The sequence below is a fragment of the Triturus cristatus genome, chromosome 3_2 (genome assembly GCF_964204655.1).
Source record: "Triturus cristatus chromosome 3_2, aTriCri1.1, whole genome shotgun sequence".
In the NCBI taxonomy this organism is placed as follows: Eukaryota; Metazoa; Chordata; class Amphibia; order Caudata; family Salamandridae; genus Triturus; species Triturus cristatus.
Window position 1 is genome coordinate 588,685,671 of NC_140584.1, and position 15,392 is coordinate 588,701,062.

General features: G+C 43.1%; 1 protein-coding gene across 1 annotated transcript in view; it reads right to left on the reverse strand.

Moving 5' to 3' along the window:
- Positions 1 to 11,052: 11,052 nt before the first annotated feature.
- The window catches only part of TSSK3 (testis specific serine kinase 3), a 291,753-nt gene continuing 287,413 nt past the window's right edge, over positions 11,053 to 15,392 (reverse strand). Inside the window, exon 2 of the mRNA XM_085648397.1 lies at positions 11,053 to 12,142. Coding sequence (XP_085504523.1) covers positions 11,478 to 12,142 — 665 coding nt within the window. The 3' untranslated portion in view covers positions 11,053 to 11,477. The remainder of the gene's footprint in view (positions 12,143 to 15,392) is intronic.

Consider the following 15,392-nt stretch of genomic DNA (forward strand, 5'->3'; position numbering starts at 1 on the left):
GAACACAAAAGGGGGCTAGAGCATGTCACCCCCTCATTAAAATTATTGCATCGCGAGCTTCATATTTTGGCTTATTTCTTCTGCACCCCACGGGCTTTGTACGCAAGTTTGTCTTACGTAGAGCAGAGATCCATACACCGATCCGTTCCTCCCATGTGACATTGACTCCTAATTTCAAATCAGTGCATCAAACTGAGAGGATTTTTAAGAAAAAGAGTGGCCAGTACTAATCAGGTTCCATTGCCTTGCAACCGCACCTCTACCAAATAGTAAATTTTATTTGGGATGCCTTGTTCATGTACGCCTGTGGTTACACAAAGGTGTAACAGGCGCATTAGCCGTGGGCACTAGGCTGCTGTATCTGCCTGGAGAACACTTACCATCTAGCTATGCATTGCTGAAACACATTGACAAAGCCATATTTATTGCATTGCCGAGACCGATTGCCTTTACCAATACTTGTTGTAAAAGGCAGTGACTCCTTTTCACCTTCATGTGTTCTCTCTTTGAACCCATGCATAGCTGTCCACTCCTTTAAGAGTGTATTCTTAGAGGTCATAACATTGGCCCAGAGGGTGAGTGGGCTTCAGGCTCTCTCTGTGAACCCTCTGTACCCTAACATCTATCCGGACAAGGTGGTTCTTCGAACTTGTGCCTAAGGCAGGGACTCAATTTTACGCCGGGCAAACTATTATCCTTCCGACGTTCTTTGCTTCGCCTCATCCCTCTAAGCAGGAACAACTTAATCTCCTGCATCCGAAGAGTGCTCTCTGTTTCTATATCGATCATACCTAACAGTACAGTGTGAACGATCAGGTCTGTGTCAGGTTTACGCGAGCGAAAAAAGGAAAAGGGGCACCGGAAAAACTGTGGTACAGAAAAGATCATGCTCTGCTTAAAGATCTGCTATGCGCTGGTGGAGAAGCAGCCTCTGGAAGGCTTGCAGGCTCATTCAACCAGAGGCAAGGCTGCTACCGCTGTATTGCCACGCGGAGTGCCTGTTCTGGACATCTGTCAGTTAGATACGTAGGAATCCCTTCATACGCTCACATAGCCCTAATGTCCGGACAGCCAGGTCCGGCTCAACAGGCATTTTGTTCGCTAGGTCCTGCAGAACATTTTGCTGTGAGCAAGTTCAGACTTGCCTCCTGGGAGGAACTGCTCTGGTTTCTATTCTAAGGTGAGTAATCTGCAGTTAGACGTCTATATCAAAAGAACTACTTATCAGCTGTAACACTTTTTGTGGTAGAGACTCCAACCACATATTCCTCAACAACCCTTTCTTGCTCCCCATTCCGTGAACTGGGCTCTTTCACTAAAAAGGAGAGTCTTCATTGGTCAAGACCAATTTGATTTTGGCTTCACAGTTGCAGAAGGATTATGAATGCAACGGATGTCAGCATGCATGGGTGGCACCTAAATAGGGCTGCGCGTGTCACATCTGGGTTGGATGACTTTGGCTCTGAGCCACAGGTGCCACCTTCCGGCACGCAAAGGGTACTGCTTTAAAGTTTTCTGGAACCAGTCTGACCCTTGGGGAGTAATCTAAGGTGAGGAAACTGCAGCTAGATAGTCTCTACTAGAAAAGGTGTTACCAAAGGTAAGTAACTTGTTCATTTTGGTCCAGATCTTCCTACATGTTTAGAGTCACCAACCATTCTAGTTCTCCTTGTGGGTTTCATCTACCCGGATATCTGACATTATCTGCCAGTCACGGTAACTAAGCCCCCAATGTGTATATCACCTATCCCGTCTGTACCCACTCTATATACACATCTTTCTTCACGAGACGCTTCACGTTCTACCACTGCTTACACTATCCCACCATTGCCCAACTAATCCTCCTCTTAAGATGACTTTGAGAGAGTTAGTGAATTTAATGTCATGACAAGTCATCAACACTTCTATAGCGCAAACATATCACTCCGAAGAGTCTCATGGCGCTTGCAGCGGCAGGAAGTGGAGAAAGAATTGGAAAAGATTACTGATCAAATAACCATGTCTTGAGCTTATTTCGAAAGCACCCTAGAATGGGGATGGATCGCAAATCAGCAGGCAACTTGTTCCAGAAAGACGAAGCTAAATAAGAAAAGGATCTACCGCCCTGCCTGGTGGTGTATATTCTGAAGGGGGTGAGCAAGGACTTAGTACTAGACCGCAGTGTCCTCTGAGGCTTATACCAACAAAGTTTTCTGGACCAGTATTGTGGTTAGTTCCCATAAAGATATTTATGGGTAAGGCATAAAACCTTAAAGAGAATGCGCTTTCTCATTGGAAGCCAGTGCAGAGCTCTAAGACATGGGGCAGAAGAGGTTCGTTGAGGGAGATTCAAAATCATTTTGGCCGCAATGTTTTGTAATGTCTGGAGTTTATTCAAAAAGGATTCGTTTATGGACTGTAGAAGTGCATTACTGTAGTCCATACGATTAGTGATCAAACCCTGAAGCAACGGTTTTCTCGCTTCCAGGGGGATCCATTTAAAAACTCTCCGCAGTGTACGCATTATTCCAAAACAGGAGCTGACAACATGATTAACCTGAGCCCTCATGGACAATTGATTGTCCATGTAAAAACCCAGGTTGCGGACCACCTCCTTGAGGACAGGACAGGCACCGAGGTCAACAGGCCACCATTCTGGAGACCAGTATTCTAACGCTTTCCCAAAAAGCATAATCTCCGACTTTGCACCGTTCAGTTGAAGATGGTTGTCCTTCATCCACCTGTTGATATGGGACATACAGTTTTTGAAGCGCGTCATGTTTTCTTTTTGGGTCAGGACCCAGTGTAACTATGATCTTAGTGTCATCGGCATACGATATGACCTCAAATCCAAATGCTCTAATCACTGGGGCCAGTCGAGTCATATAAAGATTGAAAAGAGTAGGACTCAAAATAGAACCCTGCGGAACACCCATCATGACAGGTCTAGTGGAGGAGGTACTGAGTCCCGACTGAACAGTGGTGCTACGGTCTGAGAGATAACTTCTGAACCAATTCAAGGCCGTACTGCTGACACCAATCTCCCGCAGCCAATGTATTAGAATGCTGTGAGAGATGGTGTCGAATGCGGCCGATAGGTCAAGGAGTACGAGAATTACTGGTTGTTGTCAATCCAAAGCCCGCCTGATGTTATCTGTGACCTCGACCAGTGCCGTCTCCGTGCTGTGAGCCGCTCTAAACCCCGATTGTGAGGGGTCTAATAACTCGTAACTCTCCAGATAAGCGACAAGTTGCTGATTGGCCAGAGATTCCAATACTTTCCCTAAATAGGGGAGTAAAGAGATCGGATGATAATCAGAGAAGAGACTGGGGTCGGCCGTGGATTTTTTCAAAATAGGCTTTACGCAGGCAGTTTTCCAGCTTAGGGGGAAACAGCTTCTGATAATGATTTGTTGAAAAGATCAGTGATATTGTCAACCAATGCGGGGGAAATCATTACAAGTAGTTTAGAAGAAATCAAATTGGTGGGGGAACCGGATTTTATCCTCTGTAAAGTCTTGAAGACTGATGCTGGGTCAACCTCAGTAAATTCCTCAAAAAGATGGGACGGAGCCATAGAGGCTTCGGGCTCATTAACTAAGTCCGAACTGTTAATATTGGAAATCAAAGACTGATGAATGGTTAAAATGTTATCTTCAAAAAATTTAGAAAGAGAGTCCACCCAATGTGGTGAGACAGGCGCAGACGGTAAGTTCCTAGGGATGGTAAATTCTTTCAGGACCTTATAGAGCTCCTTGGTGGAATTAACTGCCTTATTTATCCTGTTAGTGAGGAACAGTTTTTTTGCCGTTTTGATTTCCAACATATAACTATGATGAACTTCTTTATACCTGGCGCGGTCCTCAAAGCGTTTATTCTTACGCCATTTACGTTCCGCTATACGACACATAGTCTTAGTGACACTAAGCTGGTCCGTAAACCATGGGGCAGTTCTTATCTTGGTCTTCACCAACGTCAGCGGGACAATAATATCCAGCACGTTTAAAACTGCTTCCTCCAGCGAATGTAGCGTCTGGGTTACATTTTGGTCGGGACTTATTCGGTCACAGGGAAAGTGTTCTAGAAAGAGAGGCAAGGTTACTTTATGCCAAGGTCTTCGCCAAGAAAGATCAATTTCCAGGGGCTTATTTTCCCTTGTCATATTGGGAATTTAAATTTTTAAAAGGCAGTGATCAGTCCATAATAATGGAATGGGAGATAATACGACTATTTCGGACCGATTAGTAAAAAGATCCAGGATATGACCGGCCTTATGAGTAGGTTCATGCACCAGTTGAGTAAGGCCTAGAATACTCATATTGGAGATCAATTTTTCTGTGTTAGGGTTACCATGTGCATCAATATGATAATTGAAGTCCCCAATCAGAAGAAAATTATCTGCTGCCAGGGCGTGGGGGGCTAAGAGTTCCAGTAATTTTCCTGGGAAGTTGCCTTTGGGTCCGGGGAGACGATACACCAGAGCCCCCCTCCAAGATTCATGGTGGCAACCCTTGAGTTTAAAAATAAGAATTTCAAGGTGACTTTCAACATGAACTTCCAAGACAGTTAAGTCAAGTCAATGTGCATGCCATGGTGCGATAGGGAGAGTTGGGGAATATTGTGACTGCACCAGGTGAATGATGGTTCAAGGTTTCGATGATGTCCATGCCAGCACTGTAGATAATGGGTAAATATGAGTGGCACAGTCACTCAATTATAGGACAGTGAATGGCTCAACTTGTGTTGCAAAGGGTGGTAAACGCTTAGGGGCTGATTTAGAGTTTGGCGGAAAACACAACTGACTACCCTAACAGCCAAACTAGTGGTTCGATGGGCTAATTTAAAGAACAAGTGTAAGCTTTCCTTCTATGAAGCCCCTGTTGGCTTAGTCGACAAAGCTTCCTACAATGGCCCAACAGAGCAGAAACAGAAAACATATGACCCCTACACCCCGAAAGGTAACTCTTAGTGTGTGGAGACCATTTTTGGGGGGGGGGGTTTCAGAAACAAAGTCCTACTTTGGAAGTTTATTTTGAAAAACAAAAGTTTAGAAGTTTGGTGAGTGGCCATCAAAACTGACTTTGGCCATCTACCAACTTTTTTTGTTCCTAGGAGGCAGTTCCCTTCAGCACACAGAAATGACCACTGAGCCGGCGGTCATCTCTAGATTTGGCAGCTGGTTGTGCGACAGGGTGGTGGAGGTAATGTACTCAGCCTCCCTAATGGACAGGGATTGTCCTCAAAAGCCTAAATCATACTGTAAACAAAAAATGAAAGTGAAATGTGTCCAGTAGAAATTCTCCTGAAGAGTTTGATCCCTTGGGAGAGGTGAGGAAAGTTTGCCTGCAGTTTATCATTTTTGATTAAGCCTTATATACTTTGTTAAATTTGGTAGCACTGAAAGACTTTAACTGTTAAGCTTTATGGCTCCAGGAAGTATTGTAGCTGAAAGTGCCATTCACTAGAAATTCCTGCCCCGATGACAGCATTCAGATCGTAAGCTCCAGCTAATCCAAATCTTTCTATTTCTGTACGGGCATCATATCTATCCTAAGAACTGTCAGGTCGTAAAAAGAGTTAAAATGGTTGGGGATTAAACCTCTGCCCAATGGACCTGTCCAGTTCCTGTGTCCGGTTGCACATATGTAGTGCTGACACAACTGTCACATTTTGGCAGACTGATAAACTTCAGAGTTTTGCCGAAGGTTCTGCAAACAAACGTTATTGTTCTAGACAGTCTCTGTAAGAATAGCTTCTACCTCTTTGGTTGGATCTTTCTTCGTAGCTGTACTGTCCTAATTAAATTATCTGCAAAAACAACAATTGATGGACAGAATGCAGAACAATGTCATACATTCACCCCAGTACAGAGATCTGGGCCTAAATCCATCGTTTTTTTGCCCACCATGCCGTTCCAGTTTGAACCCAGCCATATGCAAATCCGTCTTGACCCTGTGCCTCATGGGAACAGTCCAGCCCGAACTGCCAAGCCAGGTCCTCCCTGGACTGGAAACAAGCATCCTAGGACCGGTTTCGTGGTTTCACCCCTCTTCAGCCAGGATAGCTTGATTCCAGTGGCACGGAGAGCAACGGAGTATGTCTGAACTGGGGTGGCAGAGTGGGCTAAAGAACGGTGATGGATTAAACCCAGATCAGTTGACTGGGGGTGAGTGCTTGCAATGTTCAACACTCCGTCCATCATTTCCTTTGGTTTTTGCTAATTAAATTATCAGCACAATTATTCTCTGAAGCCTGGTGTTCTTCACTGATTAATTTGTAAAATATTTCTGTCACAGTTGTATTTTTTTTGTCTTGTTCTTCTTGAACCCAAACTAAACCTCAGCATCTCCCTAGGAGATCCATTTGAGCTTTTAAGAGTGAACCAGTCACATGTGGGCGCAATTTTGCATCCAGTTAATTAATTTACTTTTATCAAGGCTGGGCTATTACTCCTTTTCGATGTAGAAAACATTGGGGACCACTAAAATACTTCTAATTTGGAAATCTTTTCCTCTCATACTATCTGCAACCTAATTCCCAAATCTTTTTTTCGCGCAAATAATTTCCTCCCCTCTCTGCAAACTGATCTTGTCCAGTAAATATAACTCCATTGAAAAGCCTTGTTCTTCTTTGAAATATTGCCAAGTCTGGGAAATGTTAATTTTACCACGGAATCCAAGTGCACAGGGTGGGAGACAGGGTGTGGGGTGGAAAGTGGGGATCCACTTACCTACAGGGACGTGCCAGCTCAAACCAATCGTGCCCTTTATTCTTACTCCTGTGGAAGGGAGACTACTGCCCAGGTGAAGTAATATTCATCCCTGTTAGGATGGAGGTCTTTTTTAAGTCTCCCCTCTACCATGCATTAAATCTAGCATGTAATGTGGTTATACTTGGACTTAAATGATAGCTCGCTGTGAAGACATTCTGTTGATCTTTTGTATTGTAGTGTGAACCTATTCCAGGCTCAAATGCTGTACATTGTTCTGCCGTCGCATTAATCAAAGGCTTTGTATTAAACAGCTGTTTGTAATCTAACCTACAATGGTAGTTTAATTTCCACTATTCGCTAATTAACAGAACTGTGAAATTAATTGGTTTTGTTGACTTTGATGCAGGCACTCCTTTAAACAACGATCATTAGATTATTATTTGTTGATTACCTAACCACTAGATGGAAGTAATATGGAAAAACCTCGTGCAGCAAAACGGTTAAATTAGTAACTTTATCTTCACCCTCGTCCTCCATTTATTTTTCCGTTCAGGATTGTCAGCCCCTCCTTTGCGATTAAGTTAAAAAGCAAACAATTTTCAGAAAACCCATGTAACCAAGGATCTGAGCTTGAGTAAATTATGATTATGATTCGTCCAGCAGGTAAGGATTTGTATGTAGAGTTTGGAAGAGGATGGTTTTAGGAAGTGACCGGTCAAATGCAACTTTGAGGTCACTCAGCTGTGTATGGTGTCAGCCACCATGCTTGACTACCTCTGTACAGAATCTGACTGCCATGTATGACCTCTAGCTACTGAGGAAGCGAGATAACAAGCAATCACACACCTGATTGTCACTATATAGCTGTCCACTTCTTCACCTACGGTTTGTTTTGATTAGATGGTTGGCCAAAGATGTTGGCTCAAGAGCAGACCGAGGCATGAGCTTGCATGGTGGTAAGAAGTGGTGAGTGGGGTGAACTGAGGTGGTGAGAACCGAAATGATTTTAGACAGGGTGGTTGTTGATAGTGGGCAGCGGTTCGAAGCAAGGTGATGAGGGGGTAGCATTAGGTCATTGGTTGTAGGCACTGGTGGATATGCTTAAAGTATTTAGCCTAAGGTGTCTGGAGATATTTTCTTTGTGGGAGAGGTAGGCTTTGAAGGGAAGCAATGCAGATAGAAGATATTTGAGAGTAGTTCAAATCAAGGGATCTTCATTTATATTACTAAACATTCAAACATCTGAGTGCGTGTGTAGTATCCTGAAATATTTCTTCGACAGAGGAAAGTAAACTCCCTAACTGTAAATGAACATCATCTGTGGATGTAGCCTTTCTTTTCTATTTTGTATCATTTTACAAAATAAACAGAATATATTAGAAACCAACTAGAAAATTGAGATGGGCTTTAAAATACATATAGACACTTTTTGATTCATCCTCCCTTTTGAAAAGGAAATTGTTCTCATAGACATTACATTTCATATAAACGGAAACTGCATTGTCATGTTAAGTAAGGGAGGCAAGACCCACCACAATACCAGCATGCATCACAGTGCTCTTTGATGCCTCATTTTTTTCTCCCTCGTGAAGATCCTAAAACACTGGAACTGTATTTCAGCTGTATTTCTGTGTTAAAAATTATCTAATGGAGCAATTGTGTTGCTTCTCTCGATGTTGATGTACGTCTTCAATCTGAAGACTTTTATGTGGTGTTAAAGTTTGTTTTCTTGTTCTTTCCTCCTGACGTTTTTCCTTACTCTTTTCTAGCCACCTCCTCACTCTTTTCTAGCCACCTGACGCTTCTTTTTGACACAATCAATTTCTTGGGATTGAAGCCTGGTCATTGTTCAAGAAAAAGTGTCATCAAGAGAAGAGACACTAAGTAGAAACTATGTTCAGCTACTTCTTGATTTGGTGGGACTTTGGCACATTTTTTGTAGTCACAACTATCACTAGGTTGTCAAAATCGAGGTTGAGCACTCTTCCAGACACTGTTGCCTGGACGTCCCACTCGTCGTAAACCTTTCAATCAAGATGAATGTTCCCTGATGGGTAATTTATGCGATTTTTTTTTGTAGTTTTTTTTTGTAATTCTCATTGCTGTTGCACATACCCTCTAAAGTATATAAATAGAATGAATATTGCAGTAATGAACAAGGTCCCTTCTTTAGTACGGTTGCCCAAGGATTTCCTCTGCCGTGTTGAAGTATATTAGAATGCTTTATTTTCTTTGTCTCTTGGATGCATTTCAACTGGCCATGCTTTGGCTTAACTCTTTTCTGATGTGTCCGCCTTCGCAGACTCACCTGCGATGTTATGTCTATGTTCTGATAGGCCAAGGCTGTGAGGCAGATGGGAAGTGACATCATGACCTAGGGAGTTTACCAGACCAACAGTTTATCGGGCAGGTCGACTTAGTACTCATTCCATGACATGGCTGTAGATGTCGTATTTGTTTCCCCTTTTCACATACTGGTGTCCAGTTTTAGTTCTGATCAGCCGCCTGAGCTGAAGTTGATGAGAGTCAAAACTTTGCCTGTTACCTACCAAATGATTGCAACAATACGCAGTGCAAGACACAGGCAGGGGGTATAAAATGGACAGAACATTGGCAAGCTCCAGCTGTACCAGAACTAGGCACATTTAAAGTACATCACTCATATGCAGACTTGTATAACTGCTGTGCCAATGAAATGGACATATGCTGGCTATCAGGCAAAACTTCATGTGTGAAGACTGACAGAATCAACTCATGGCTTATGCGCGTGAGTTAATCCATATATGAATGACTCTGATACCAATAGCTGAAGGGGGGCTGACATTTCCTGTAGTATTTCCCATTTTTTCGGCTGCACATGCTTCTTTTTTATTGAACAAGGCCTGCATCTGTTACTAAGCAAAAATACTGCTTCCGTTCTTTTGCGCGTGCTTTAGTTGAGCCGCTGGATATTCTATTCTTTACGACCCATGCTTTGTAAAGCTAAATTCATGTTTTCTTAATATTTATTACAGGCTGGTTTAAGTTTACCTTTTTGTTTTGCCTCATTTTCAGTACACTCCTGTTTTTAGGGTATATTTGAATGTCTGATCTGGTTCTCAGTCGGTCCATGGTGGACTATTAATTACTGTTCATGGTAGGTGTGGTGGTTGTGGAATTTCCTTTATAGCGTTCTATACTGTACTGGATTGATGAATCTGGGCAACCTTGGTTTATCACATGTAGAAAATATGTCATAGTAAATGTTAGTCTATGACAGAGCAGGACTCTAGCAGTCAATCTCCTCTCCAAATCTGGCTCACCAGCGGCCAAATGTTGTTCTTATATTTGTAACAGGTGTTTATGCCGTCCTAGTTGTGTTTTACTTCCTTCAAGTTCTCGTGGCCCTCCCACCGCCTTAAAACGATTGGTATCCAACGAGGAACTCTTCTAGATCCACATGTAGTGCACCGCTCCACAATATTGTTAACAAATACTCTAAGGACTCCTCCACCTCAGCAGTAGAACCATCAGAATGTAAGGAGAGTTTTAAAGTCTTCACTTGCTTTGCTAAATTGACACAACAAAGATCTGTCTGGCACTGTGATGCGTGGTGGGATTGTTTACCTTTTGCATGCTTTAAAGTGACAGTGCAGTTTTTCAGTTATATGAAATATGTTGATGAAAACAGTTTCCTTTATTTCTCCTATTTTGAAATGGTGAAAAGAAAAACAGATGGAGCACCATGCAGCTTTATGTGTTTGTGAATCAATCTTTATTTTCTAGTGGGGTTTTAATATATTCTGTTTGTATTTTAAAAAGATAAAGAGGAAGTAAATCTTGCTCTTAGGTAGACGTTTGTTCCTTTACTGGTGTAGAGATTTATTTCTGTGTGAGGTTTCCTGGATCCTTCACTTGCGGAGATATTCTGTGTAAATGTCATGAAGACACCCAAGACGAAAAACGGGTGTTATATGTAAGTGCATTTTCTTGTAGGAAGGGGGAGATAGTTCAATTAAGACATTCAAGGTCCGTTTCCAAAAAAAGGCAGAGGGCTTAGATGGCTTTCTTCCAAATAAAACTAATAAGGAGTCAAAACAACCAGGGCACAGGGTAGGTTTTAGGGCCGAGTATTTGCATTTTGATTAATTTACATTTTCAGGAATCAAAGGCGTCAAAAACCTCAGTATGACCCAATCTAATTTTTATTTATTTCCAAAGATTTTATATTGGAAGTTAAAGCACGACTTCCAATGTTGAATGTAAAACTAGATGTGAATATCTCCTCTGCAGTGAATTATAAATATATGTGTACATCTCTATACACACACATTTACATTACCAAACCTTTCTGGGTCACTCTACAAGTCTTCTGGAGATGGGGCTGGATTGGAGTACATGCCTGCTTTAGAATTTGGGGCAACATGAGAACAGGGAGACGTGCTTGGGTGGACGGAGGAGGGTTTAAGAGAGGTAAAGAAGGCTTTTTGCATTCCTAACAGTTCTGTTTTATTGTTAACGAAAGCTGCCAGTAGAGAACATTCCATTCTTGTTCCCGTTTGGCACATTGGGTTTTTCTTGATGGAAAGAGCAGCGGGAGCACTGAAAAGATAAGTGGGAATTATTGCAAATTGATTACACCTCCTGCTCTACTTTTGTTGGGAGAAGAGGCCGTGACTAAAGACATTGGGGAACAATTATAGTAAAAGAAGGTCCTAACACCAAAGTGATGCCAAAATATAAATATATGCATTTATGGGAAGGGGTGTGGATGACACCAAGTGCTGTGGATGGGATGGCACTTCCATTAAGGAGACGTCAACCAGGCGTGGGTGTTCACTTCTTCTATGGAGGGTCGCTGCACCATATCCGGCTCCAGCAGCCGCTGCAGGAGGTCCTGGCAGTCCTGTGAAACATTGAGTGGGCTTGGAATGGATACCCCCTTCTGCTGCTTCCAGAGCATTTTCGGAATGTCTGTGTCATCAAAGGGCAAGCTGGCACAAAGCATGACATACAGAACCACTCCGAGGCCCCAGATGTCTCCCTTGCGACTATCATGAGGCACACCTTGGAGAACCTCTGGTGCGGCGTAGGCGGTACTGCCACAAAAGGTGCGGCTTAGGTCTGCAATGTTGGTTGGAAGCAGCTTGGCAAAACCAAAATCTGTCAGCTTGAGGATAACCCCCTTGTGGAGCAGTGCATTTTCGCACTTTAGGTCTCGGTGGGCCACACCCCGGCTGTGCAGGTAGAGTATGGCCTCCACCAGCTGCCGAAAGAGGAGTTTGGTGCGGCCTTCCGGCATTGGGCCTCCCTGTGCCACACAGTCAAAGATGTCGCCTCCCTCAGCCAGCTCCATCACCATGTAAATTTTCCCATCTGACGACTCCAGGGTCTCATAGACACGGATTATGTTCTTGTGATCCAGGCGTCGAACGATCTGTAGTTCACGAGGTAGGAAGCGCTGGATAAACTCTGTGGATGGAAAGCAGTTAAAGTTAATGCTGATGCAGATTTCTCTCTCTTTCCCCAACCCATGCCCCTAGATACACCGAGGGGAAAAAGGTGATAAGGATTGGCCATTCAGGACGCTACCAGGAATGTGAAGCAACTAATCAAATACTGAAGCATCTTAATTATCACAATTTAAGTTGAAACTCAGTCATAGCTGAACTGGGTGTCATTCTACCAGAGACAAAGGAATTCATAAATAATACAAACGCCATTTTGGTATACAAATTAGAGCGAGGAAGCGAGAAAGGCATGTTTCGACTCTGCGGGGGCAGCGATGGCAAGGAGCTAGTTTCAAGTGCATTACATAGACCATATTGGCTACTTATATCATATGATGCACAACTAGTTTCTAGCATTACAGCTGGTTAAGCATAGTCATGTGCTGTAGTAGTGTGACAAGTTGAGAGAGGTAGCTTTGTGATGTATTATGATTAGCCTTCCGTACACTAAATTGAGCAATTCCTACTGAGCCACGTGTTTGGTGGAGTTGAAACTGATGGGATGAGGGTGCAGGGGGATAGAGAAGGTGCCTTTGTGACAAACCTATGACCTTGTCTGTGACAGTGGGGGAGAACGAGGAACAAGCGATTACAATAGTTGTTCGTTTTTAATAGGATCATGAAGTAAATAAAAAAACATTACCAGTTGGAGTGGTTACATAAATATAATCAATATTTATAAAGATAAAAGTAATGGAACATAAACACCAACAGAAACAAGTGATTGCTTGTATTACATACATATATTCAATGTTTAAAATCTGTTATGGATATAAAATGCCTGGGTAGTTGTATACATTTAATGCTATGAGGGTTGAGGGGACTGAAGGCGTTGCTATGCAGGTTGACCGATATCCTTATAGGTGGTAAGGACTGTGTAGCTCGGAGACCGATAGCTTCACAATGACTAAGGTGAATAAAAAGGAGATTTGTCACATGGGTGTCCTTATTGAATAGACGGATTTTGGGGAGCAATAGAGCGAGGTAAATAACGAGAATTCAAGTAGCCCTTACAAATTACAGACAGAAGTTTGAACAGTTCCTACTGCTGGCAGAAAGCCAGCCTGCCTGTTGTCACAGGGTATGGGGAGGGAGAGAGGGAGAGAAGGAAGGAAGGAAGGAAATGAAGGCAACAAGTAGGCGGTTACGCTAACACTAATGCATTTTGAGTGGAATGAGAGGTGGGAACGGCTTCTTTTCATGTTGAGTAATTACAGCCTAGTTGACGTGGTTATGTTGGACCTTTAGAAATGAAGGCATAAATTAGTGCCCGCTAGCTTGCCATGTTTTCTTGAAGAGGAGTAAAGTTAATGACATCATGTGGAAGACAGGTTATAGATGCGTTAAACTTAGAGCAAAGTAACACTCTATTCCGGACGCACAGCAAATTCCTGATAATGTTCACAAATGTTACCAAAAATTATAATTATTTTTTTTTCACATTCAAAAAACTTTTAATGAAAGTGTTCCACCATTTCATTTGATTGAATGTACTTCTCATGTCACAAGGGGATTAGTATGCAAACACAAAGTTTCAAATGCGTCAGATATGCCATTCCAAGCCTTTTTCTGAGGCACGAAGTTTACATAAAACATCCTCAGTCGTAGTAGCTCATGTTCCCAATGCATTTCGGGCTTATATTTAGCCCTTCGTCAGGGGTTTACTGCAATTATTAAAAACAACAACATTTAGACTGTATGTTCTAACCTTTATGACTTACAAAAATTATTCGACATTGCATCAACAAATTCATGCTGTGTTTTGGTTGTAAACCTTAATCAACGTTTTCCCGCTAACTGTGTAACCGTGCGCTATCCCCAATTTCCAAACTCCCCTCTCCCAAACAGCATGCCCCTCCCTTTCTTACTCCCCATTCCCGTATCAAATCCCCCACTGACCGTTCTCCATTATCTCATATTGTTAAGTTTACCCGCTATTCATAAACCATACTACATCAATCTTTACCAAACCTCTATTAGTCCTCAAATTTGTCTCCTTCCTTTCCAAGTTCTTTTGTTTCCCAAAGCGGTATTCTACTTTCTGACCTCTCCCTTTTCAACTTGTTTATGTTATCTCCACCCCTTCAGTTTAGCCAATTATCTCCCTTTCCATTCCCCGTATTCCTACAAATCCCAAGGTGCACTGCTTATGGTACATCAATGACATCAATTAAAGATATTAGCACTCTAAAGTGTTTACCCCACCTTGCACACTATTTCTGAAACTACCTCCAACGCCTTAATAAAATACCCCGCCCACCCTTAGATGTGAATCTGTCATGTTGATTAATGTATTGCAGCACATTCATCTGAAAACGATGCATTTTGTCACCTCTCCGGTCTCTATTTTTTTTACGTTAAAGAAACTCCCTAGTTTATGGTACCAGTGGTACCCAGAGCATGGGTGGTAATGGGGTCCCCAGAGCTTGTAGCACTGTTTATGCCACCCACCTTGAGTGACCCAAATAAACTACTGGCAGCAGGCCTGCCATTGCAGGAGCAGTGCAAACTGCTATAACTTGACTTTGCCCTCACCATATGTGGCAAAGTCCATGCACTGTCTCTGATATATGCCAGTCACCCCTACAGGAGGCCTCCTAAAGCCCAGGAGGCAGGGTGCATTATATCAAAGATGTGGACATGTAAATGCAAGCTTGTATGACCCTATAGTGTCCTTTACCATTAAAGGACACTATGTGATACACGGTCCATAGGATAACATTGGCTGGCACCCGGGCTAACCAGAGGATGGCAGCTCCATTATGGTTCTGGCCTAAATATGTCATGTCGGTTATCAAACAATGTGCCTTCTCACACCTGACCTGAATCTCGTGTCGACGGCGAGGTGGCATGCACCCAGGTGGCTACGTTAGCGGTTGTCCACCTGGTTGCCCCAGCTTCTCTGTGCTCTGGTTGGCAAACCCAAGTTTCCCGTGTTTGTTGCTGCCAAGACAGGATTCTGACCTCCTGCCAGGCAGTGTGAACACTCCCAGGAGACCAGAATAACCGCTTGAACATGAAGAAGGTCACACCTCCCTCCTCCCAAGTAGGCTAGTGAAGTGGCATATCAAGGCAGTCCACTTCAAAGACTGCACCACCTCTGATAGGCGTCTTGGCTGACTTGCAGAGGAGAAAACAGCCCTGAGCCCCCCCACCCCCCAGCACCTGTCCACCCAGACAGGCGGTAAATTATTTAGTTAAGGACACCCCCA